Source organism: Peromyscus maniculatus, chromosome 10, assembly GCF_049852395.1.
Source record: "Peromyscus maniculatus bairdii isolate BWxNUB_F1_BW_parent chromosome 10, HU_Pman_BW_mat_3.1, whole genome shotgun sequence".
NCBI classification, from domain to species: domain Eukaryota; kingdom Metazoa; phylum Chordata; class Mammalia; order Rodentia; family Cricetidae; genus Peromyscus; species Peromyscus maniculatus.
This window is the reverse complement of record NC_134861.1, coordinates 23,835,216-23,862,531: the sequence shown is the minus strand read 5'-3', so window position 1 is coordinate 23,862,531 and position 27,316 is coordinate 23,835,216. Positions and strand designations below refer to the sequence as shown.

General features: G+C 39.5%; 1 protein-coding gene across 14 annotated transcripts in view; it reads right to left on the bottom strand.

Moving 5' to 3' along the window:
- Wdpcp (WD repeat containing planar cell polarity effector) overlaps window positions 1–27,316 on the bottom strand; it is a 297,030-nt gene that overhangs the window by 181,935 nt on the left and 87,779 nt on the right. For 10 of the 14 annotated variants that reach the window (XR_006076324.2, XR_013042834.1, XR_013042833.1 and 7 more), the window contains 5 exons: window positions 24,823–24,906; window positions 21,368–21,415; window positions 20,460–20,510; window positions 17,739–17,809; window positions 17,409–17,468 (listed from right to left, as the gene is read on the bottom strand). Coding sequence is in view for 10 of the 14 variants with exons in the window: in XM_076546057.1 (XP_076402172.1) it covers window positions 17,409–17,468; window positions 17,739–17,809; window positions 20,460–20,510; window positions 21,368–21,415; window positions 24,823–24,883 (291 nt within the window). In the remaining 4 variants the exon portion in view is untranslated. The remainder of the gene's footprint in view (window positions 1–17,408; window positions 17,469–17,738; window positions 17,810–20,459; window positions 20,511–21,367; window positions 21,416–24,822; window positions 24,907–27,316) is intronic. The other 4 variants (XR_013042835.1, XM_042285570.2, XM_076546064.1 and 1 more) reach the window with 1 other exon arrangement.

Genomic DNA, 27,316 nt, shown 5'->3' with positions numbered 1-27,316 from the left:
GGGGTACCTCCCTTTATTTATCCCCACCTTATTGCCTTGAGAGAGGGTCCCTTACTGAACCAGAAGCTTGACATTTCAGCTATGCTGACAGGTTAGGAGCATCATGGATTTACATTGCCCTCCCCTGACCCCCAACACTGGGGTTACAAGAATGCACAGCCATGCTTGCCTTTTTACATGAGTGCTGGCGATTTGAGCTCAGGGCCTCATGCTCGTACAGCAAATGCTCTGACCCACCAGGCCATCTCCCCAGCCCCCGCTCCATCCCTTTCACCTGCAAGGACCCCTGTTTCTCGGATCTCATGGAGTCTAGCTATGTCATTGACTTGGGGCAGCCTATCTCTCAGTTACTGCCTTTGAAAACTGCATGGCAGGGAGACCATCTGAAAGGTGAGAAGTCTAAAGTGTTTAGGTTACAATTCAGAATTCTATGTATGGAACAGAAGAGTGTTTCTGGACTCTTCTATTGGTGTACTGGAACCAAGCACAATAAAGAGTTGAAATGAGGCAGCTATCTGGAAATGGAATTCTAGTCACTGAAGCACTGAGTACTTTTGAACTGGAGATTCTGAGAAGATGGCAGATCAGAAACAGCTTCTATAAAACCAAGACTCTGGGTAAAAGAAAGTCAAGACAAAAAATGACCCATAGAGAGATATGGAAAATGACTACAAAAAGAAGAAACAGGTCTAAGTGGGACTTTTGTCCATAAAGAAGCCAGGTTTGTACAAAGACACAGGGGGTGTGCATGCAGCCCAATCTACCAGGAAAGTGCTCTGACTTGCTCCCAACACCAGGCACATGGAGAGAACCTAGGAGAGAGAACTCACCCTGCTGCTAGAAACCTAAATTAGCAGCTGAACTCAACAAGCAGCAGACACACACTAGAAAAGGGGTGGGAAATCTGAAGTCAAAAGAGCTCACAATCCACACCCCTGCCTGGAGAACAAGCCATAGGACCACAAAAAAGCAAGGCAAGTTCAGCAGAAAACAGCACCTTAGCAACTCATGGGGACAGCAAGGAGAGCTAGGAGACCTTCGTTGGGGAATATTATTTTAAGGTGTGTTGCATTTTTCCTGCTGCTTTTGTTAACACTTCAAAGATGTGTTTGATTAAATAAAATTAACCTGAGAGCAGGAGGCTGAGTCAGGAAGTAGCTGACAGGAAGTGGTAAGGAAGAACCAAACATAGCAAGGATCTTTTTGTTTTTGTTTTTCCTATTTCTAGATATTTTATTTAAAAATTAAAGGTAAATTTAGGCCTCTTTTTTAGAGATTTTTTTAATTCATTTTTCCATACCAACCACAGATCCCCCTCTCATGCCTCCTCCCACTCCCCTCAGCCTTCCTCAGCCCCATCTCCTCCTCTGAAAGGGCAAGGCTGCCCAAGGGGAGTCAGCAAAGCCTGGTACAGTCAGTTGAGGCAGGTCCAAGGCCCTCCCCACTGCATCAGGTTGAGCAAGGTGTCCCACTATAGGTAGTGGGCTCCAGAAAGCCAGCTCATGCACCAGGGATAGATCCTGACCCCACTGCCAGGGGGCCCTTAAACAGACCAAGCTACATAACTGTCTCGATTATGCAGAGGGCCTAGTCCAGTCCTATACAGGCTCCAAAATTGTCAGTCTATAGTTCTTGAGTTCCCATGAGCTTGGTTCAGTTGTCTCTGTAGCTTTCCCCAACATCATCTTGATCCCCTTTGCTCATATAATCCCTCTTCCCTCTCTGCAACTGGACTCCCGGAGCTCAGCCTGGTGCCTGGCTGTGGATCTCCTTATCTGCTTCTATCAGTCACTGGATGAAGGCTCTATGATGACAGTTAGGGTATTCACCAATCTGATTATAGGGGAAGGCCAGTTAAGGGACCCTCTCCACTATTGCTAATAATCTAAGCTGGGGTCATCCTGGTAGATTCCTGGGAATTTCCTAGCACCAGGTTTCTCTCTAACCCCATAATGGCTCCCTCTATCAAGATATCTCTTTAATTGCTCTCCCACTCTGTCCCTCCCTCAGCTCAACTATCCCATTCCCTTATGTTCTCATCCCCTATCCTTCCCCCTTTCTTGTCCACATCCCCCTCCCCTCAGTTTACTCATGGAGAACTCATCTAATTACCCTTCCCATGACAATCCATGCATCCTTCTTAGAGTCCTTCTTGTTAGCTAGCTTCTCTAGAGCTATGGGTTATATATAGTCTGGTTATCCTTTGCTTTACATCTTGTATCCACTTATGAGTGAGTACATGCCATATTTGTCTTTCTGAATCTAGGTTAACTCACTCAGGATGATATTTTCTAGTTCCATCCATTTGCCTGCAAATTTCATGATGTCATTGTTTTATACAGCTGAATAATACTCTATTGTGTATGTGTACCACATTTTCTTTATCCATTCTTCAGCTTAGGGACATCTAAGTTGTTTCCAGGTTTTGGTTATTATGAATAATGCTGCTATGAACACAGTTGAACAAGTATCCTTGTGGTATGATTGAGCAGGCCTTGGTATCATGGGGTCTTAAGGTAGATTGATTCCCAATTTTCTGAGAAGTCACCATACTGATTTCCAAAGTAGCTGTACTAGTTTGTGCTCCCACCAACAGTGGAGGAGTGTTCCCCATAGCAAGGGATTTTTAAATGGAGATTGAGAAAAGGGCACTGGGTTTTTTGGAAGATGCCAGCAAAGGGAGAAGGTTAGCTACTAGTTATTCAGCCTCTCTGAGTGAGCAGAATTCCACCTAAACCACTGAATCATGAGTTCTTTAGGTTTAGTTTCCCTTAGTAGCTTTGAAAGAGTCAGTGCCTGAGGGGCCCTTAGGCTGCGGCTCTTATAGCCAAACGCTGTTGCAATCTCTGACTAGGATATCCTTTGCTTAAGGGGCAGCCACTGTAGATAATACAAAACTGATAACAACAATTGGCACCCAATGGGTGGTAGAACCACATAGAAGGAGGAGTCACACTAGCCAGCTCTGCTGCATCTGTTGTCTGGACTTCTCCACACTGGTAGTCAGCTGCCACTTGCCCAGAGAAGTCAACAGAATGGTGAGAAATTTGGGAAATCCTTTTGGAGAGTAGGAGAGAGTTAAATAATATTTGTAGGGAAAAGGGGCTGGCTAAAGAAACCCACCCTGACCCTGGAGCCCAGAACTAGGGAAAGATGGCCCAGATAAGGCCAGTGAAAGAAACACAGTTTGGCTCAAATCAGAGCCATATCTGCCCCTGGCCAACTGACTTGTGAAACCAACCAATCACAGAACAGGGCAATAGAATCCTGGCCCTAGGGCCCAGGACCAGGGAAAAAAAAAACACAGCCTGGGTTTGGGGCCTGACCCAGAGAAATGAACCAAGGAAACAGGCCTTGACTCTGAAACTACTACCAAAGAAACATTCTTGGCCCCTAGAATCAGAATCAGTGAATAAAATGTGCCCTGGCCTTAGAATAAGGGTAAAAAAGCTAAGTAAGGCCAGTGAATGAAACACAGTTTGGCTCAAATCAGAGCCATCTCTGCCCTTAGTCAACTGATTTGTGAAAACAGTCGATTACAGAGTCGGACAGTAGAATCATGGCCCTAGGGCCCAGGACCAAGGAAAAAACACAGCCTGAGTTTGGGACTTGAGCCAGAGAAATGAACACTTTATCCCCAAACCCAGAACCAAGGACATATGCCCTGACTCTGAAACCAGTACCAAAGAAACACTCTTGGTCCCTAGAATCAGTCAGTGAAAGAAATATGCTATGGCCTTAGAGGTAGTGTCAAAAAGCCAAGAAAAGCCAGTGAAAGAAACACAGTTTGGCCCTGAAATCAGGGCCATCTCTGTCCCTAGCCCACAAAACTGGCCAATCCCTAGGTAGAAAAAAAACTAACCAATCACAGGTTGACTCCGCCCCTGGGACATCCTATATAAACCGCCCTGCCCGGTCAGTTGTGAGCTGTTCTCTCCACCCTCGTAGAGGCAGCTACTCTCCTGGACTCCTCCTTCTTTCTCAAAAAAGTTTTGAGTCTGAAGACCTTCATTCACTGGTGCACAGAAGAACCTTCCTGAGACGTCCCATAGTGGACTAAACAAGAGAGAGCTGAACAGAAGAACCTTGCTGAGATGTCCCTCAGTGGACAGAGCAAGAAAGAGCTGAGAAGTAACACTTTTCTCTGGAGCCAGAGAAGATTGCTACATTTTTGCAATTTCTTAGGTGGAGAAGCAGAGTTCTGCTAGGAAGCCCCCTTAACTGGGGGCTGAGCAAAGCTTAGCTGCAGTGGCTCTCCAGGAGAGAAGCAGTATTGCTATATACCAAGTTCCAGTTCCTGGCCCAACTTTCCGGAGAAGTCAGAAAAACTTCCCCTCCAGGGTTGGGCTGTCTCTTTGCAGTTCCAGCCATCAGAGCTGTGCTAAACAGTTCCAGATGCCCAGGATACCTCCAGGGCAGAGCTGCTCTGAGCAGCTCGAGGTGTCCAGGATACCTCACCCTCCAGGGTTGGGCTGCCTCTTTGCAGTTCCAGCCACCAGAGCCATCCTAAGCAGCTCACGGTGTTGCCTGACTCCTAGGTAGTCAGGACACCTCTCCCGAGAGTTGCAAAACTCACACTTTGGTGCCAAAACCCGGGACCAAACCCACAGAGTTGAAACAAATTTACTTACAATATTGAAAAGAGATTTTTTTTCTACATTAAGAATGGGAAATAACAATGCAGGGTGCTAGGGCTCTCTATACTGCTACCTTAGAAGGCTAGAAGTTAGAATCAGAATATGGGAAAATTAATGATTTAACTGACACTGATATAATACAGATAATACATAGTATCAGTATGGTAGTTAATATCTTATCAGTAATAATCTTGGTAGTTTTCTGTGCTAAATATGACAGGTGGATTAATAGGATGCAGGTCTTGGAAATATATACTAATAAAAAGAAAAATGCTCAGATACAGACAGAAGAGAAACAAGAGAGGAAGGAGGAGGACTTCAGGGGCCAGCCACCTGACTACATAGCCAAACATAAAGTAAGAAGGAAAGAAAAGGTATACAGAAATAGAGAAAGGTAAAAGTCCAGAGGCAAAAAGTAGAAAAGTTGGCTAGAAATAAGCCAAGCTAAGGCCATGCATTTAAAATTAAGAATATGCCTCCATGTGTGATTTATTTGGGAGCTGGGTGGCGGGCCCCCAAAAGTGCAAAAAACCCCAACAACAACCTTGAAGATGAAAGACTGGAAACTCATCATACCTCTACCCATGCTATTACCTTTTACAGCAAGGGATCCAACCAAACCCCTGGAAGAACATGGCAGAACATGGAGTATGGTGTAGCATCCTGATACAATCTTCAGAATCCAAGTAGCACAGACTGGAGAAAGCATAGTGTGCTGAGAGTCTAATTCCAAGAGACTCTCAACACACATTCAGGCCATACAGGAAGTTGGTGATGGAATTCAACACATTATCCTGACACACAGAATTGTTCGTGTTAAACTGTTCATGTGAGTGTGGACAGAGGACAGGAAACTAGAAAGCATGAGAGGAATTTTTGTTTTTAAGAAGAGGCCCTAAGGAGGAGGGTGCAGAAGGTAACCAGCACCTGTGGTATCAAGTGAAAGGACTCAGCACGTGAGTGCAGTGACAGGGGCAGCTGTGGGGAAGGGGATCGACTAAAACTAAGGAGGTATGAAAATACCACGAGCAAACCTGCTTCCTTACATGTTAAAGATACAGATGTAAAGAACAGGCTCACACAGGCACAAGTACTCAGGTCCACAGAACTTGTGGCTGATAACACCCTTAACCTTCACATGTGTGTTGACAAAGGACTAGGGCACATGGTAGCAGGTGGGGTTGATCCTGTCTCAACCCCTGCAGCTTATTCTCAGTGTATAATAAAATGTAGATTTCCATGAAAAGTTAGAAAGGTGTATCTTCCAGTTCTTGGAAGTTTTCTCTTTTTTACCCAGTTCCAATTATTAGTTAGGTAGTAAACCTTTTTGGTTAATTTTCATTCCTGCTGCCAGGTATGATTCATAATTAAAGGCTTCTTTCATTCTGTCCTACAGCATGATATTTCAACTTTACTTTTGATACAGCTATTAATTTCTCTATGCTGTCCCATGTGCTTTATTTGCTTCTCTATTGTGGATTGAGCCTAGGGTCTTGTATGTGCAAGGCAAGCACTTTCCCACTAAGCTATGCTTCCAGCCATATATTTTCATATTCTTCATTTGTAAGAATTTCTTTTTCTCCTGATTATTTTTATTTATATTTATTTTTACTTTTTTCTATGTGTAATTGTGTATGTGTCTATCTATGTGAGTGTCTCTCATATGTATCCATGGAGGCCAGAAGAAGGTTATGGATCCCCAGGAGCTGGAGTTATAGGCAGTTGTGAGCCATCTGACTTGGGTTCTAGGAACCAAACTCAGGCCCTCCAGAAGAACAGCAAGTACTCTTAACCACTGAGCCATCTCCCTAAATCCTAACTATTCTTTAAAAAAAAAATCAGAGCCGGGCGTTGGTGGCGTACGCCTTTAATCCCAGCACTCGGGAGGCAGAGCCAGGCGGATCTCTGTGAGTTCGAGGCCAGCCTGGTCTACAAAGTGAGCTCCAGGAAAGGCGCAAAGCTACACAGAGAAACCCTGTCTCAAAAAAAAAAAAAAATCAGAATTCTATTATTATTTCAATGATATAATTACATCTCTTATCTCTGTGCGAATTAATTTTAATTTTGTAAATTTAGTTCGATTAATTGCATGCCACCATTTTTTTGTTTTCTGTGTTTTAGTCTCAGACTTATCGTCTTCATATTTACAGACAGATTTTTTTTTTTTAGTTGTACGGTGATCTCTATCTGGCTATATTTACAAGTGATAAGAAGGGGGGGTTGCATGGATAAACTTACTCAATTGAGCTTTACTGTAAAAATATTACTTAGCACATCTCCTTTTTAGAGAAAACTACCAAATGTCAGTATTGATACATTTGGGTTTGGGGAATGCAAGCCATTTTTGCCCCAGACAAGGGCCAATAAACAAATAAAATACAAGCATAACCTCAGTGGCTAGACATGGGCAGGTTAAGGCAAGTCTCACCGTTCTGGATGCATGCACAATCCTCTCATTTTTAGCCTAGCCCCTACAGTGATCTGAAGGAAACTGCCCCCCATAGGCTCCCCAGTTGGAAGAACTGTTGGGGAAGAAGTAGGAGGTGTGGCCTTGTTGGAGGTGTGTCACTGAGGACGGGCTTCAAGTTTCTAAAGCCCAAGCCATTCTCAGGTGGCTTTCTCTGTCTCTCTGCCTTATGGCTGTCTCTTGCTCCTACGTGTTCAGCTACTGCCCCGTGCAACGCCTGCAGGCCTGCTGCCACGGTTCCCTCCATGATAGTCATGGGTTCACTACCCTCTGGAACCATGACCCCCAAATTAAATGCATTCTTTTATATGCTGTCTTGGTCATGCTGTTTTGTCATGGTAATGAGTAACTAAGACACCCCTTCACTTTTTTCTATCACATTCAAAGCTGTAACATCCAGAAATGGTTTGGTTTCCTATAAATAGGAAATTCATTTATCTCATTAGCTCATTACACAGCTTTCAACATATTCCCTTATTTTCTCTTTTACACTGTTGCATCCTGGATGCTTTAAAAATCTATACCTTTTTGGCTTTCTATAACATAAAATGTTTATCTCCTAATGATATATTCTGTTACAGCAACTGATTTCAGCAAAGCTTTTGGCCTGCAAAGTCATGTCCTATATAGCCACTTCGTTTTTAAAGCTAGTGGGTATCTCTCATTATCACAGCCATCTTCTTTTCTTTGTTCTTGTAAGTTATAGCTTTTTAAAGATTTTACTATAATTTAGTGAAAGCTTAAGAGAACGTGAGAATAATGACACAGTTTTAGTCACCTGTTTAACTGGGAGACCAATGTGTGTTCCACATCTCACTATGACTGAGGATATGTTTACATGAAGATTTGTCTATGTTTATGCTCTACCGAAAAGGAGTATGGTGTATACAGCAACTAAAGACAGAAGCTGTACAGCTACAATACCTTAGCTAACTGTATAGCTGTGTGTGTATATATATATACTAATTGTATAATTACCATATAGCTCTTGTTTCCTCATTGGTAAAATGGAGATAATAATAAAAACAGCAGCACATGCCACCAGTCCAGCCCATGGTGAGGTTGAGGCACATGGACTCCAGACCAGCCTGGGCTACATAGTTAAGACTCCATTACAAAATTAAAGATCTGTCTTTATCTGGGGAGATAATCAGAAGAATTCAATGGAAAAATACACAGGCAGGCACAATCCTGGTAACAACTCTAACTCATTAGTTCATTATGGGGTTCATGTGTTTATTTTATGATATAAAAAGGAATATACAGGGATATATATATAATCTATTACTATAATCTTAAATATTATGCATTAAAATATTTATACCTTATGATATATAATAAATTGAATATTTATATACATTTATACCAAAGGGAAAACATCAAATAACAAATAATTGGCAATAACAATTCATTTGGATTAGATGATTTATGTCCCCTGGGTTTTCTGGGTTTTCGAAATAGTATGACTTAAAAATGTCTGTTATTTTTTCTAATTAAGCTAGCTAACAAGGAGGACCCAGAGAGGGACATATGGATCGCCCTAGGAAGGGGAAACAGATGAGATCTCCATGAGTAAACTGGGGGTGAGGGGTGAGCAATGGAGGGTAGGGGATGGGTGATGAGAACATAAGGGAACAGGATGGTTGAGCTGGAACAGGGATGGAGTGGGAGAGCAATGAAAGGGATACTGTGATAGAGGGAGATATCATGGGGATAGGGAGAAACTGGGTGCTAGGGAAGTTCCCAGGAATCTACGAGGATGACCCCAGCTTAGACTCCTAGCAATAGTGGAGAGAGTGCCTGAGCTGGCTCACCCCAGTAACCAGATAGGTGAATACCCTAATTGTCATCATAGAGCCTTCATCCAGTAACTGATGGAAGCAGATGCAGAGACCCACAGCCAAACACCAGGCAGAGCTCCAAGAGTCCAGTTGAAGAGAGAAGAGGGATTCTATGAGCAAGTGCATCAAGATCATGATGGGGAAACCTACAGAGACAACCAAACCAAACTAGTGGGAACTCATGAACTTTAGAGCAACACCTGAGGAACCTCCATGGGTCTGGACTAGGCCCTCTGCATAAGCGAGACAGTTGCATAGCTTGATCTGCTTAAGGGGCCCCCTGGCAGTAGGATCAGAATCTGTCCCTGGTGCATGAGCTGGCTTTTTGAAACCCACTACCTATGATTAGACACCTCACACAGCCTTGAGGCAGGGGGAGGGGCTTGGTCCTGCCTCATCTGAATATACCAGGCTCTGCTGACTTCCCATGGGAGGCCTTGCCTTCTTGTAGGAGGGAATGGGGGTGTGCTGTTGGGGGGGAGAGGGTGAGGCTGGAGGGGCGGGAGGAGGGAAGAGGGGGATCTGTGACGGGTATGAAAAATGAGTAAAAAAAATCTTAATTAAAAAAAGATAATAAATACTACTTTGTAAGTGAGAGAATGGTAAAGTATTAAGCTGTTACATACTGGATAAGTTTCACTGGCCCTGAGTGCTCCTAGATTGTAATAACTCATTTGTTTATCTTAGGAAGCCAGGCCAACCCTACAGCAGTCTTAATATGGCTTAAAAGAAACCAACAATCATATGTACACCACACAGAAATTTTAAGGAAGCATTCAAATATATACTATATATATATACAAATATACAAGTATACAAATATATACATATATTTGAATGCCTCCTTAAAATTTCTGTGTATTGTTTTTAATATATATATATATACACACACACACACACACACACACACACACACACACACACACACACACATATATTAAAACCAACATCTATGGAGAAATCTTTTTGGAAAGGCCTTCTAAAGTATCTGAGAGTTTCTTACTGCTGACACTCTCTCCTTGGCAGGAACCTTCCTTTTCCTCACCTAAATTACACCCTTCCTTCAAAGTCCAAGTGAGTCTAGTATCCTTTATAAAATTGTAGCTAGCAATTTTAATCAGCAGCAAACCCTGAACTCCAGATATTATATCAAAAATGTAATACCCAATCTCATATTATTCTTTAATTTTTTGATTCTTTAATCATTAGTTTTCTTTTTCAAATATATGTGACATTCCTGTGACCCACACTAGTCTAAGTTCAGAAACGAAGTGACTGTGAAGTACTCAGCCCTAAAGGACATCTATTCACACCTCCTCTCAAGGCTCAGCCCTAAAGGACATCTATTCACACCCTCCACTCAAGGCTCAGCCGTAAAGGACATCTATTCCCACCCTCCACTCAAGGCCCAGCCCTAAAGGACATCTATTCATACCCTCCATTTAAGGCTCAGTCCTAAAGGACATCTATTCACACCCTCCTCTCAAGGCCCAGCCCTAAAGGACATCTATTCACACCCTCCACTCAAGGCTCAGCCGTAAAGGACATCTATTCACACCCTCCTCTCAAGGCCCAGCCCTAAAGGACATCTATTCACACCCTCCTCTCAAGGCTCAGCCCTAAAGAACATCTATTCACACCCTCCACTCAAGGCTCAGTCCTAAAGGACATCTATTCACACCCTCCACTCAAGGCCCAGCCCTAAAGGACATCTATTCACACCCTCCACTCAAGGCTCAGCCCTAAAGGACATCTATTCACACCCTCCTCTCAAGGCTCAGCCCTAAAGGACATCTATTCACACCCTCCACTCAAGGCTCAGCCCTAAAGGACATCTATTCACACCCTCCTCTCAAGGCCCAGCCGTAAAGAACATCTATTCACACCCTCCACTCAAGGCTCAGCCCTAAAGGACATCTATTCACACCCTCCACTCAAGGATCAGGGATCACCGAGGAACAGCCAATGGCAGAAGATGACTGCAGGGAAGCAGTGTTTTCTCTTTGCAGAGGCACTGCACACATGAACACACAGTGGCGGTGACTTCATGCAGGTCTGTGAAAGATGAAGCTAGACAAAACCCCAGCATGGATGGGGGAGGGGCCACAAAGCCTCAACCCAGCAGAAGATCTCTTGGCAACTAAAGGTTGACAGAAGAGGGGAGTCAGTTTCCTCTGTTGTGTGGCCCCTGAAAGGACACCCATGCTCCAGGTGACAGCCCTACAGTCAAGCACACACTGGTAGCACTAAGTGGACCCATTAGGATTAAAAAACAAACAAACAGTATGTGAAATTGGATGGGAAAAGTGGTAGAGGAGGCAGGAGATAAGTTGATAGGTTTGACCAAAACCACTATTTGCATGAATGAAATTTTCATTCTAAAATGATGAAAAACTCATGCAGCGTTTTCAGAAGCCACTAATAACAAAAGATGAGTTTATTGTTGAGTACTCACAAACACCCACTAGAAGCTTAATCACAACACTGAGCTTTAGATCAGCAGCCATCAAACTAGAAATGGTCCCTTCATCTGTCTTCCAGGACCTCTGACTTCTACACACTTTGATTTCTACAAACAGACTTTCCCACAGTTCCTCATTATCCTGTTTCTCCCTCTTTTGCTGCTAGGCTTTTCTCCCTTACCCACTAAATAGACGTTCCTTGGTTCTTAGTTTTTCTCCAGCGGTATATACTATCCCTCACAAAGTACAAATTGAATGGTTTTAACTCAAGCTTTTGGCTGTCTCCTCAAAAAAAAAAATAAAAATTCAAATCCAAACCTACACTCCAGTTCCACATCTCCAATGATACCATGATTTGATGACCTCTGGTCATTTCATGTAAAACACAGGCAAACTAAAATTTTTACATGTCATTCTAAATTTCCCGACTGGCTATCAAAACTCTCTTTAGCTTAATCTTATTGTACACATCCTTTGAAATTATTTTACTCCTTCTGGTTGACTTGTTATCTTATATCCCATTGCCAGGCTAAATCCTTCTATAAGACTAAATTTAATATGGCACCTCTCTGATACAAAGTATTTACAGTGTTACAGGACATAGTATCAATATTTCATTGTAATATTCAAAACCTCTATTTAAGGCAGCATCAAGCTGCCTTTCAGATCAATTATTCTATTCTTCAAACCACTTTTCCCCAAATGGGCCCACTTCCTCACTATTATGTGGATACCCTCCCAGCCCCCACTTATCCCCTCTGTCTCTCCAGGTTTACCAATTTGATATTCCCTTGTAGGTCTGGTAAAATTTTAACTTCTCTGTAATCTGTTAATCATTTCAGATTATACTGATGTTTGTACCATCTCTGGCTCCTGCTGAGGTTTACAATGTAGCACTCATTAGTCTTGGTGACTTAACATGTCTTCTTCCTTTCCATCTAAACCATAGTACCTCCTACCAAAGTGGCAGGCAGTGAAGATGGTATGCTGGATTGTGCATAAATAAAATGCTAATCCTGATACTGATCACACCATGGCTTGTATTTTACCATTTTATGAAGAAATCAACTTGATTTTATATATAATAAAAAGAAATATTAAGCTTACCCACATAAAAGTGTAGCTACCACCCCTCATCAAAGATGCCTCTATTTAAAGCAAATGGAGACTATCACAGAAAACCACAACAGGGCACAGAGATCAACAGATTGAGGGAGCCCCGCCCCAACAGACACGTCTGCAGCGCAGCTCCTGCAGAAAGGGGGTAGAATGGTTCTGACAGCCAATACCAGGAGGCTTGCTGGGAAAACCGTTTCTCCCAGACGGCTGCATTAAAAACAAGACTGACATGACAATCATACCCATGGACAAGTTAATGTGGAAAGGGGAAAAGCTCACAGGGTCCCACTCTTGGGCAATGAAGACACTGGAAAAAGGGAAAATAGCCTTTCATAGAGACAAGCTGCCATAGTGGCTGTCCAATGCAAAGTAGTCAGTTCTCAAACCATATACACACTAACAACAAAAACGGACTCAGCAGATTCTATTTATATATCTGTATACACACACATATGTAAGTATGTAACAATGATAAAGAAAAAGAGGCTCTCAACTTGAAAGCGGGGTTGAAGTCTGAGGGTGGTGGAAGGCCGAGAGGGAGAAAAGGAAGGATGGGAAGTGATACAAGTGTATTTTATTTAAAAATATTTTTTTTTAAAAGCTGAAATCCACTTGTGGTGGTTTGAATAGGAATGACCCCACAGACTCACGTGTTTGAATGCTTGGCCCAAAGGGAGTGGCACTAATAGGAGGTGTGGCCTTGTTGGAGGAAGTGTATCACTGTGGGAGCAAGCTTTGAGGTCTCATATGTTCAAGCTATGTCCAGTGTGATACACAGTCTCATTCTACTGCCTGTGAATCAAGATGTAGAACCCTCAGCTCCTTCTCTAGCACCACGTCTGCATGCCGCTGTGAAGATAATGGACTAAACCTCTAACTATAAGCCAGCCCCAATTAAATGTTTTCCTTTATAACCATTGCCATGATCATGGTGTCTCTTCACAGCAATAGAAACCCTAACTAAGATACCACTCCTCCACTTCCCTTCAGCAAGAGCAGGCCTCTCAGGGATATCAACCTAACACAGTATAACAACTTATAATAAGACTAGGCACAAACCCTCATATCAAGGCTGGGTGAGGCAACCCAGTGGGAAGAAAAGAGTCCCAAGAGCAGGAGAAAGAGTCAGAGACACCCCACTCCCACTGTTACGAGTCCCACAAAAACACCAAGCTAACAACCATAACAGATATGCAGCGTGGGGAATTTGGGGGGTGGGGGCTGGGAGGAGTAGAGGGAGGGGAAAGAGCAGTCGGGATGTATTGAAAACAAAACAAACAAAAAAGTTATAATTAAATGAGTTGCATAAGGTCACAATTTATGTATGATAGACTTGAAAAAAATTTATTTTTATATAGCCTACCAAAGAACTCATTACAGCAATTAAAACTGGAAGCTATCTTTTCTTGGTGTTTTATAATCTATAAATGTAGAATTATTATGAACATAAACCAGAGTAAAACTGATTATACTGTATATGTATATATATATATTTTTACATATATATGTATATGTAAGTCAAACATTTTAGCCTAAAGATCAGTGTGTAAGGTTACATCTATGCTTAGTAAAAATATATTTAATTACAAAGTAATTTACAGATATGACCATGACTAAAGGCACAATACTTTATGGGCTTTAACATTCCACGAGTGATGAACTATTTAATAGTATTTAACTGAAACTATTTTTCCCTTTAAAAAGTTAACATAATTGGTTTAAGAAAGCCAAAGCAAAAAACTATTAAATACATTCTGTTGATTGCTTAAGAAGACAAAAACTAGAGTATATTTACTAGGTGCTAAAATCAAAACTCTAAATAATATCTTATTGCTTTAATAATCTCATACTAGAAACAAGGATGGTTTGGGGGGGAAAAAACCTCATAAGAATTTTTAATCCCTAAATTTATATTTAGGTAAGTTTTAATTTGTAAATTGTTCTGAATTTACAAGTGGAGAAATTATTTTTTATAGATTACAACTTATAGATCACAGGATCAATCATATAAACTAAGCTTTGGTAATGACAACCTGTAAATCCTCCTTATTTGATATTAAGATCTACGTTCAGATTATATCTTCTTCAATCCTTTATCCAGCAGTAACCTCTTCAAAGATTTCTAAACAAGTGGACCCTTTAAGGATTCCTTAAAGAGATTTCAACCAAATTGAATTCCATAAATCCAATTTTATCATTTCTTTATAAAAATTCACAGTAGAGAAATGGCCTCATTCAGAGACTGAGAATCCAAATGACAGCATCAAGATGTCCAGGGACAGGACTGGGGTACAGCTGACAGCATCAAGATGTCCAGGAAGGGACTGGGGTACAGCTGACAGCATCAAGATGTCCAGGGACAGGACTGGGGTACAGCTGACAGCATCAAGATGTCCAGGAAGGGACTGGGGTACAGCTGACAGCATCAAGATGTCCAGGAAGGGCCTGGGGTACAGTTCACTGGTTAGGAGTGCTTGCTGTGAGAGCAAAAGGACCAGACTTCAGATCCCCAGTATCCACACGAAGCCAAACATGGCTATGTATCCTCAGAAGCTCAGCACGCATGCAGGCATGCGTGCGTGCGTGCGTGCGTGCGTGCGTGCGTGTGTGTGTGTAATGGGGGTGAGGAAAGAGGGTGGCAGGCAGGCAGATCCCTGGAGCTCAAGGTCAACTGCTGCCATGTCAGGACTGAATGCACAGGGAGAGCACTAACAGAACTCAAGCACATGTCCATGGCTCACTGCCACACTGGCAGACTCAGGGAGACTGATAAAAGAGTTTAACATATTATGATCAACTATAATTTAACAAAACCTAATAAAAATTTAACAAAAAGGACAGGCCCTTTCCTTAAACTGAAATTCTAACTTGAACACCAAATTATTTTTAACTTACTGTGACATTAGAGACCTTTAGGAATGGAACTCATACACATTTTTCAAAGATATAGTGAAATTTTTGCCTGACAGATAATGTTAGGAAGTCTCCCAAAGGCCCTGAAGATGTAAGGAGTGACTTGGACATGTGGGCAGAGAGGAAGTTATCTTGTGAAAATATAGCATATCAAGAATGTGCTGGGAGTAAAAGGTCTATTTTAGAAAAGTCTTATCTACCATAGAAATAAAACAGAACATAAAATTAGGTAAATCCATCAGAACTGCCCAAAGCAGAGTCACTGGTACACCAGCCAAAGCCACCAGGGCTGTCTATTGTAAATTACAAAAACAATTTTTACATATATTCTACCATTAAAAAAGTTTCTTTTCTGAGTTGAATTAATTCAATAATGAAAGATATCCTTTCTGCAACATGTGAATTACACACAAAAGCCTTGTCATTAAATTAAAAGCAATGAAATCTATCTAAAAAGGATCACCTAACTGGGATGTTCCACTGCATTTTTTAAGATGCCTGACATGTTCCAACTTACCCCTGGTGATGGTAGGGTGGAGGCCATGAGACACACCTCCTAATGTAGGTGGCAGGCTTGCCCTCCAGTCAAATAATTTTGAGCCTGTTTTTGCAGTGAGTAACTGCATTAGGAACTCCAAGCTTAAGCTGAACTAAATCTGAAACTTACTGGAGCACATCTGATATTCAAGCTTGAAGGTCTCATTATATATTTCTATGCAAATAAGTTACGATTTTAAACAATGCCATCTTTTTGAAGAGTATCCTAAGGAGAATTTTAGAAGTGTTACGGTTCCAAAAATATTCATTCAGCCTTGTAACAGTCTAGAAAGTAGAAATTCATGCCAGATGACAAGGTAACAACTAAACTCCATCACGAAAGGGAGAACAGTTTAGACAAAACAAATAATGGAGTTTTCTAAGAGGGAAATTAGAATTAACTAAAATAGTCTATGTTGAAAGAGGTAAATTAAGATATGTTTGTAATTACTATGAATTTGTGTTAGGAGGTTTATTGATAGAAAAATGGGCCTAACTTATAAACAAGAATGTTCACACATTTTTTTTTAAAACTTGTAATAAAAAGCACAAAAAATAAAACCGAAACAGTATATTTGATTCCAAAAATAAATTATAATTATTGGTAGTGGTGATACAATATAAGTATACAGATAACTATAATCCTTTTTATCAAAAGCAAGTAAAAATTTTCCCAACAAATAGTATTTTTAAGTGTATCAGCAAGGCTAAGGCATTTAGTTGTCCCTTATTTTGTGGTCAATGTGTATGAATTATGATGTCCTGATTATGTTCTAAATCTAGGTCTGCTGAGCACAGGGCTGTCCAATAGAACTTGTTGCCGTGGAAATGGTCTATATCTGCATCCCTGACTGCCAGGAACTTAAAATGGGGAGAGCTGTAACTGAGGAATGGAAATTTAACTTTATTTAAAAATAGCCACATATAACTAGTGTCTACCACATTAAAATATACAGCCCAGAGGGTCAGCATGCAAGACTTACTCTCTGGTTAAACTAGGTTTCACTCTTATCCGCTTGTTCATTTTCACAAGCATGGTATTCATAAATGTTTACAAGAATACTTATAATGAAAAATTTTTTTGTTCTATGGTGTTACTGTCATTTTTTTGTGTGTTACTGTCATTTAAAAAATATGCTAGTGAATATCCACTACTACATCAAGATAAACCCAAGTGAGAAACATTGCCTGCAAGGATTCTTATTAGTGTTTGCAGTATGTCAATATGACCACACTGGTTAATGAGGCAGCTTGGTGGCCTATGTCAATCTGTCTAATGTTCATTCCAGAATGACTAATATCCAAACTATGAAATATCTACTCCTGAAAAGTTTTTTCCATTATCTATCAAAACACAAGAATAATTTACAATTATTACATAGCTTTCAGCTCCATTGGTTAAACACTGCGAAAGCTTGTCAAACCATTTTACCTGACAGATGCATTTGTTCTTCCATTTGCTCAGCACACACGGACTGTTTTGCATCAATTCCTGAAGGACAACAGAAAGAGAGAGTGCAGTTGGCTACACACTTTGTCATTATCAGTTAAAGTGCTTCTGATTTGCAAGAAAGAAAAAAGAAAAAAAAAAGGAAGGCGATCAACAAGCCACACAAAGACACAACTGTGTAGGAAGCTCTCTCTGGACAGAAGTAAAGCCATCATCACCAGGAGAGCTGCTCCTTTATGAAAATTAAATCTGGTGAAAGATGTTCTAAAGCAGAGTTGTTTCTTCCCATTTTTGAAACCTTTTGAAAGATACCTCCAATTCTTTCAGTGTGTCTCGAAGTTTTTCTGGGCGTCTATTTTTGAGTGTCCAAGGATAATCTCGTGCTGGCAAATAAAACATGTACAACAGTTAGTCAAACATGAATTAAATAAGGAACCTCTGTTTAGCAGTGTGCCTTAGAGGATTAGAATAAGACACCCCATAACTGAGAGGAAGCAGACTTCATCACTATCACTAAATGGCAGTCTTTTAAAAGGCTTTGTTACAGAAACAGATTTTTACCACAAACTAATCTCCCTGATTATAATTTTGTGATGACAACCCACAAGCCTGAGAGACCCTAAGAAGTTTTGGTAGGCCAAGGGACCCAGCAGTATTTCGTAGTAAATGGCCTGATCTTATAATCTGAGTAACTTTTTAATGAAAATACTCAAGGTTCAACCCAAAAGAAATTCCAACATCTCCAAGTGGCCAACTCATACCTGAAACTTCTCATTAATAAGTTAACTGTGGTGAGGAAAGAAACAGAATATAAAAGTAATAGGAAGAAAATTAATTTAAACATGACCAAAGCACTATATACTTCAACTCTAGAAAAAAAAGGGGGGGGGAACACCCAAGTTTTAACAAATAGGTATTAGGAATGTTCCTTGAAATAATTCTCTCAAATGTAAACACTAACTAAGCCATAAACTCTTTAATCTACAATGGTATCCTACCTGAAAGATATGTTTGCGCAACAGTGCCACAAAGCTTGTGGGAGTGACCAGCCAGTACCTGCTTTGACTTATGGCCTACTCCTTGAGGGGCAGCCCATTCCTAACATTGCTTGGATGACCAAGAACCCGAGACTGGACATCCCAGGGACCTAGGGACAACTAAATACTACTATTCTTTTAAAAATAAAATTAAAAACAAAGCACTCCCAATGACATTCTACCATATACTCATCAGTGCCGTGTTCAGCCATCATCAGAGAGGCTTCCTTGCGTGCACAGGGCCTGCTCAGATCTGCAGCAGGTCCTTTGAGTATATATTATGGCTTCTAGTTTAGTGGTTTGATGGGATTCCTGAGTGTGTGAATGTGTGAGTCTCTGATTCTTGTGCCTTCTCTTGGGCTCTTTTCCTTCTTTTTTTTTTTTTTGTCCAATTCCAATGTGTTAGCTTTTGTTTTATTTTATTATATATTATTTTATTATTATTCCTTAGAAGCCTGTTTGTTTTCTAGTCAGAGAGAAAAAGGGAGTGGATCCAGATGGGAGGAGAGGTGGAGAGCAGCTGGGAGGAACAGAGGGAGGGGAAACTGTAATCAGGGTGTATTATGTGAGAAAAAAAATCTATTTTCAATAAAAGGAAAAAATAAAATAATTCTAAAATCTATGCCATAATCCAATAATTATATACCTTATTTATTTTAAATAATTTCAATTGAAAGGTTATTTGTAGACATACAAAGTTAGCCTAAAATTAAATCTGTTTTAAAAATTAATAAATATGGGCAAGGGGTCTAACTCAGTGACAAAACACTTGCCTAGCATGTGTGAAGCCCTGGGTTCTATCTCCAGCACCTACTACATACAGATAAATACATGGTACATGAATAATACTAATACCATGTTAAACTCACTGGAAAAAAAGGAATTAATCCTTAGTCTCATAATTAATAATTCTAAAAAAGAACTGTGTATATGAATGTATATGTCATGTATGCATATACAAATAATATATAGCATATATAGATATTTAAATTTAAACATAGAAATTGCTATGTATCCTATTTCAGCAAGTTAATTTGGCTCTATAAACATAATTTTGATGTGTAGAACATATGTACAAATTTTAAGATATGTGTTGCAGATACTAATGCAGTTATCTAAAAATTAAATGTCAGTTCAATCACTTAAATAAGAAAAAAAGGAAGGCTTTTCAGCTCTAGCTATATTCCAAATAAAACTTTAAATTGCATTAGCTTTAATTCATTAAAACCATACCTCCATGTAGTTATACTATACATATAACATATTTGTATCTTTCAGACTAACAACTAAATAAAATGTTGATATAACAAATCTCACTTTTGGCCCAGAGGGTGCAAGCGCCCATTGAAGAGACTGACAACCTGAGTTAAAATCTTGGGACCCCCATGGTGGAAGAAGAGAACCGATTCCCCCTGACTTCCACACACATGCTATACACAAGCATGCATGCACGCACGGGGACACACACACACACACACACACACACACTAATAAAATAAATATGTTAAAATAAGTAAAATATGTTAAAAATTTAGTCAAAACATGAAAAATTAAATGTTATCAGAACTTAACCATGATTTATAATCATTTTCTAACACAAAAATGAGGTGACATAATAAATTTTACTATAAGACTTTCATGATTGATACATCAAATCACTATGTTGTATACCTTGAACATTTATAGTTTTTTAGCCAATTACACATTTTAAATGAAAATAATTTATTTAAAAATATTAAATACAAATACTTAATTTTAAGTTTTTGTTTATAAAAGCACATATCTTATCAAAATTGTATACAGTAAAGATTTTACAGATTTCATGAGAAAAGCCTAACAAATACAATTATTATTCATAAGTTCATACACATAAACAATAGGGATCAGTATTTATAAGAAACGTGGACAGAGTAACACTTACAATTTGTGTAGGAAACAGTTACTCTGGAACATAATACTGTTTTTATAATTCTAGAAATATGTAAGGTGAACTTACACTCTGCCAGCCTTTGTTTTTCTTCTAAGTTACCATGCTCTGTTGCTGACACTGTGGCAAAGGAAAGATGAATAGAAGAAAAGTGGAATTTGTTTTTATTAAAGTGTCTTATGTTTTTAGTGGGCATATAGAATACACTGCTGCAGACACTGAGATGAATACATGATGCTGAGCTTTAAAAAGGACAGTTGAGTGAGAATGTCCCAATGTGTGTTTGCATGTCACCGAAGCCATTTCCTTAATGCACAGTGAAAAGGCTTAGATAGCACAACAGGTGGGCCGACATTCTGAGCTTCCAATCTCATCAGACAGGAAAGGGAACTGCAACCGAGCCCAGCAGAGGAGCTGCTGCAGTCTGTCATCAGAGCTCTGGAGTCAGCCTATTAACCGCCATGCTAAGCACAGGATGCTCTCACAGCCCCCACTTCAACCAAGAACAGAACAGGAAGTAACTCTAGCTAGGGAGACCTTTCGGCCCATCATAAAACTTCTGGGATTAACAGGATTAATCAGATAAAGAAAATTGATCATTCACTCAGAAATGTCTATTTCAGATATCAGGTGAGGATCCGGGAGGCCAGCATCACGGGGACCAATGCATTAACAATGCCCTCTGCTGGGAAACCAATAAATAAATGTGACTAAGACTGTCCTGTTATCAGCCTGATCAGCAATAAAATGAAAATTTTCACGTTATTCTACAACATTTTCTCAGTATTGCTTTATTTTTGATAGATCAGATAGATATCAACCTTAGTATTTTTTTTCTTTAAAAAACCTGAATTGACTGCTCTTAAAAGTTTGAAATTTATCTAAAGCCATAAACACAGAGTTTTTAATGTTGCTAATTCATTGCTCAGAATATTTCATTTATAAAACCAGTTAAATAGAATATGTGAGTACTTTACCTGGTGGATCTTTCTTGTCATAGTACTGGTAGACGCCGATGTCTCTATCTATAGAAAGAACGAAATAACATTAAATTATGGTAAAAAGTTCTGGAGAATAAGAAGCCAAATCATACTATATCAGAGGGAATTGTGGGGAGGGGAGCAGAACCAGTCTCCTTATGTTTCTAGAAATAAAATAGCTCAAAAGCATCTGGCCATGGGTTCATCTATTCTAGGGACATGCAGAAACTGGAACGTTTATCGATCTAATGAGAAAATGGGAATGGCATAAGGGAACACGCACAGCTAGAATGGCATGGGGGAAGATTAGTGAAGAACTGAATCAAGGAAGACCAAGTTTTCTCTTTCACACTTCCTCTGATAGTTTTCACAGGGCGCTACCAAAAGGAACTGCCACTAAGCAATGCCAAATGAAGTCAGTGGATGGAAGAAAATGCCCTAGCTGTTGGATTCCGAGCTGTGGCTTGCTTTTCTCCAATTTAGCTCAGAAGTCTAGTTCCCATCCTATAGCATTTGGGAGGAAATCTGCAAGAAGAAAGGGGGGATTACCGGGAGCTGTGGATAAATTATTATCTGAAACTTGTTTAGAGTCAAAAGGCTTCCAAACCTATTCAAATTCAGATGCTCTGCTGGGCTAGGTAAGAGACAAAGTGAGACTTCGCAGATGTTGGGATTGATTTAACCAAGGGATTCTGTTCTTGCAATTTAAACAAGAGAACAGAATAATTTTTCTATGTCTATGAATAATGAAATATCTCCTTTATTGAAGTAACACTTGTTTTCCTCCATGCAAAAATAATTCTCAGTCACTAACATAAGGAGGCTACAACTGTCTTTCATGAAGTGGAAGCAGTACAGGCTGCCCCCTAGTGACTGACTCCAAACTTCGTCAACCTGATGGACAAAACCAGAAGAAAAAGACACATAAAACTACTATAATTGAGTCTGCAAATATGTAGCGGTCACGTGTACTTGATATACTTATATATATGAGTATACTCAATACTCATATATTCATATGCTCATACTCATATACTCTATACTCATAACTAAAGCTTATTTTATTCATTGTGAAATTAAGACATGATTTTAAAGAATGCAATTAGATGTCTGTCATTTAAATGGCAAATATCTACTAAAGACTGACTGGGAGATCGCGGCCCCTGAGCACTCACAATATTTTGTTAAGCTGAGTAGTGATCTCACGAATGTGCTCACTTTTTGATAGTTCACAGCATATTCTTACAATCTGTACACTTTTCAGTACATATGTTACACTTCAATTTTAAAAGTTTCTTGTTATTTAAAGCTATGAGCTAGAACTGCAGGCATTATATATGCAAGCAATATCTCCTATTAAAACATTCCAGTTTATAATTATAATATCATTCCATATATCCATATATTTACAACTCTAGAATAGAGCTAGGAAGATCATAAGGGACCCTGAATTCTGTGCACACATCTGACCTTCCTGTACCTGGCTGAGTGGGGTTGAATGTAACTAGGACAAGAGCATCTCCATAAGGAGACTTGTCCAAGCAGTACCAGAGCTGGGGAGGAAGATGTCCTCCCAGCTAATAATACAGTACTCAGACAACACAGTATGTTAGAACCCCTGCAAGTACAAAGTACATACATAGAGCATAGCAGCTCGGTATGGGGTATTAGAAAACAAACAAGAGAAGCAAGACATGGGAATCATGTGACTTGTGCCAAGGACCACATGAAGTAAGAATGATATCCACACAGGAGAGGACACAGAAATGCTAGACTGATGTCTAGGAGTGTTTGGCAGGTTAACTAAAGCCACAGAAGCAATGAGAACCATTCTGTCTGAGAAGAAACGTGGATATGAAAAGAGAGGAAAATATTTTGGAGATAATTGCTTCACTTTTCACTTTCTTCTTGTGCTATATTTTCAGTTTCCAGACCAGTTTAGCATCCGTGTTCTCTAAAGCCCCTGTGCCTGGTTCTGTGCTTCATGGCCTCGGCTCTTTCTTTAGGTTGGCGATTTTCTCTTCCTTCCTATGTAATCTTAGTTTCTGCAGAATTCCCTTTTCCCGATTGCTTTTTATTACTCGTCTTCTTTCCTGTAGAAAATACTAACATATCTGATGATTCCTGAGCTCTCTTACAAGTGAGCCTCTAGAAATCTACTGAAGCTTCCCATACCTGAACAGGGTTTCATTGAAGAGGCTTCACTGACCAGCCAGGGACCAAATATTTTACCAAAGACCCCTAAAACATCAGGGTGGATGTTTTCTCTTTGGGTCCCTGCAGTTACCCCAGGAAAGGGTTCTGTTCTCAAGCCCCTTCTTTCTTGGCAAATACACAAAGGTGAGAAGACATTCTCAGCCGCAAATGGGTTAGGAAGACCTCATCCATCAGCATGGCAGCTTCAATTTTCTCCACCTACAGTTTAGCGGGTCTCCTTCCTGTGGCTCTGGTGTCCTACAGTTTCCACATCATGGAGGTGTCTCATTATTTTACACAGACACACATTCCCTCTGCTGTCACCCTGGGGCCACATCCCCATCTTCCGAGTACATGCTTCTCAAGTTTCAGCCTTTCCGAGGTTTGTAAGATACAAATGGGCTGTCACTGGAATATCTTCTCTAGGCAAATGGTACTCAGATATTTACTCTGCTAATTTCTTCATCTCTTCTATTTCCAAAAAACTGTCCAATTGAAAGTGTCCTTTTCCTAATCTCAGGTTTTGTGTGTTTATGCATCATTATTTTAATTGGGTTAATCTTCTTTTAAAAGTTTTGGGAGGAAACAAATATAAGTCAAGTCTTAAACTAGAAATTCCATTTCAATATACTTTAAGGGGAATCAATGAAAACATGGCATTCATTTGTTAGTGTATATTCACTATTAAGAAACAGCTAGTACTCTGCAAGGTAAACCATTTTCCTGATAAAGATATAAAAGTAATGTAAGTAAAAATGTATTTCTAAATATAAAAATTACTCTGAATAATTAAAGTAGAAAACATTTATAAGTTGTTTTCTAATGAAATATATATTATTCTATACACACAGTTCTATTATTTCTATTCAAGAAACACAAAACACAAAGAACTCAGATAATTGTATATCTCAGTGACATGTTTGAAATGCTTTTGATATCAAAAAGAAATGTCTTTTCATGAGCTAATCTGCAAAAATGTATGACTATACAGCAGTTGAATAAGCTTAATAAGAAATTGAACATGTGTGTATTTTTAGAAGGAAGAACTATTAGACTAGTAAAATTAATTTCATAACTCAAGCCAAAAAACAAGAGTATTTAAAAGAATTTTTTTCATCACCCAATTTTTCATTAAGGATGAAAAAAAAAAGAGGCCGCAATTCTATCTGCCAAACCCAGGCCCTAACTTTGTCAGTACTCATTGATAAGAGTGTAAGAGACTGAAGAGCCCTGACACTGATCCAGAGCTCACTCACCCGCAATGTGTAAGGTACTCTTCAGAGACCACAGGTGTAGCTCAGTCAAGCAGAAAGACATCTGATGGCAAAGGAATCTCTGTCCTGTTCAAAGTAATTAGAAAAAAAAGAAGTACCGATCAATTATTTCCCATTGCCAATCACAATCTCAACCTCCTTTTAAAAAAAAACTAATATTTGAGATATGGTCCATTAGGTTAAACACATTTTCATGTATTTGTTATCCATCCAGAAATAAGCTCTAGAAAAAGAAAAATATACTTCTTTTCCTGAATTTACTATGTCATCACATTGAGAAATGTGGTAAGGAGACTATCTATATTTGGGTGTTCAATAACATATGTTGGGTTATAGCTCTAAGTATACTTAGAATCGTTTAGTATGTGAATATCTTCTAAGTCATAATTTTTAGGAAAAGCGGATCTACTAGGTAGTTATTAAGTACAAACACATTTTGTGATACATTGCAATATATAAAGCAAATATTTTAGATACCCCACATATAAACAGGCTATAATGGAATGTGCAGGGTAAATGGCATATAGTTACTATCATATGAGGTACAGTTACTTTTTTTTTTTTTTTGGTTTTTCGAGACAGGGTTTCTCTGCGTAGCTTTGCACCTTTCCTGGAGCTCACTTGGTAGCCCAGGCTGGCCTCGAACTCACAGAGATCCGCCTGGCTCTGCCTCCCAAGTGCTGGGATTAAAGGCATGTGCCACCACCGCCCGGCGAGGTACAGTTACTTAAAAATAAACACTATAAAATTACATTACTAACCAGATAGTGTGTTAATTTGAATATCATGATAGACAATCCAAACACATTTTTAAAATCAAGATAGTTAAAATGTACATCCTGTATTTCCTCCTACTTTAGTAGCAGGGATTAGTAACATACACAATTGATACTTTAAAAAAAAACAAATAGGACCTCATCAATTTGGATTGATTGGGAGAAAGTCAGTCAAACTCTAGAAAAGTTTCACATTTTACAAATATTTAAAATTATATAACTTTCAATGTTTGCTTAGAAATTCATACTAGACATCCTATGTTATATATTAGAAATGCATCTAATGATTTAAAATAAACACACTATAGAAACTGTAAAAGAAATAAATGTTCTTTTTAATGAACTTCTGGAAAAATGAAATAAGCTTGAAAAGTATTTTAAGACAACTTTTAATAGAGGAAAAGAACCTTCAGCTTTAACATTAGGAGTGGCTAAAATATTTCCCATATTATTCATACGGATAATAATCCAAAGTCATTTCAGACATAATAAAAACTTCCCTTGCCCTCACTTCACTTTTACAGAACCAGGATATAATTACAATCATAAAGAAAATTTATGTTCTGCTAAGGAAACAAAGTATGCCATAGCTGAAGAGGAAGAATGAAAAAGTGTGGTAATTTAAAAGAGGGACCCAATTCTGCCTCAACAGTAGAGCTCTGAGAAAGCATCAGAGAAGCTGTGAAATGTCCCAGAAGTCTCCAAAGTAGCACAGGACTCCAATAGTTTGATGATGGTGGAGGTGGTGGTAGAGAACACTAAACATTGGATGATGGAGGTGGTGGAGAAAACTAAACATTGGATGATCATGGAGGTGGTGGAAAACACTAAACATTGGATAATGGTGGAGGTGGTGGAGGGGAACACTAAACATTTGATGATGATGGAGGTGGGGAACTCTAAACATTTGATGATGATGGAGGTGGTAGTAGAAAACACTAAACATTTAATGATGATGATGAAGGTGGTAGTAGAGAACACTAAACATTTAATGATGATGGAGGTGGTAGAGAACACTAAGTATTTGATAATATGGAGGTGGTGGTAGAGAACACTAAACATTTGATGATGGCAGAGGTGGTAGTAGAGAACACTAAACATTTGATGATGATGGAGATGGTGGTGGTAAAGAACACTAAACATTTGATGATGGTGGAGGTGGTGGTAGAGAACACTAAACATTTAATGATGGTGGAGGTGGTGGTAGAAAACACTAAACATCTGATGATGATGGAGGTGGTGGTAGAGAACACTAAACATTTGATGATGGTGGAGGTGGTGGTAGAGAACACTAAACATCTGATGATGATAGAGGTGGTGAAGAACACTAAACATTTTATGATGATGGAGGTGGTGGTAGAGATCACTAAATATTTGATGATGATGATGGAGGTGGTGGTAGAGAACACTAAACATTTGATGATGATGGAGGTGGTAGTAGGGAACACTAAACATTTGATGATGATGAAAGTGGTGGTAGAGAACACGAAACATTTGATGATGATGATGATGATGATGATGGAAGTGGTGAAGAACACTAAACATTTGATGATGATGATGATGATGATAATGATGATGATGGAGGTGGTGAAGAACACTAAACATTTGATGATGATGGAGGTGGTGGTAGAGAACACTAAACATTTGATGATGATGGAGATGGTGGTAGAGAACACTAAACATTTGATGATGATGGAGGT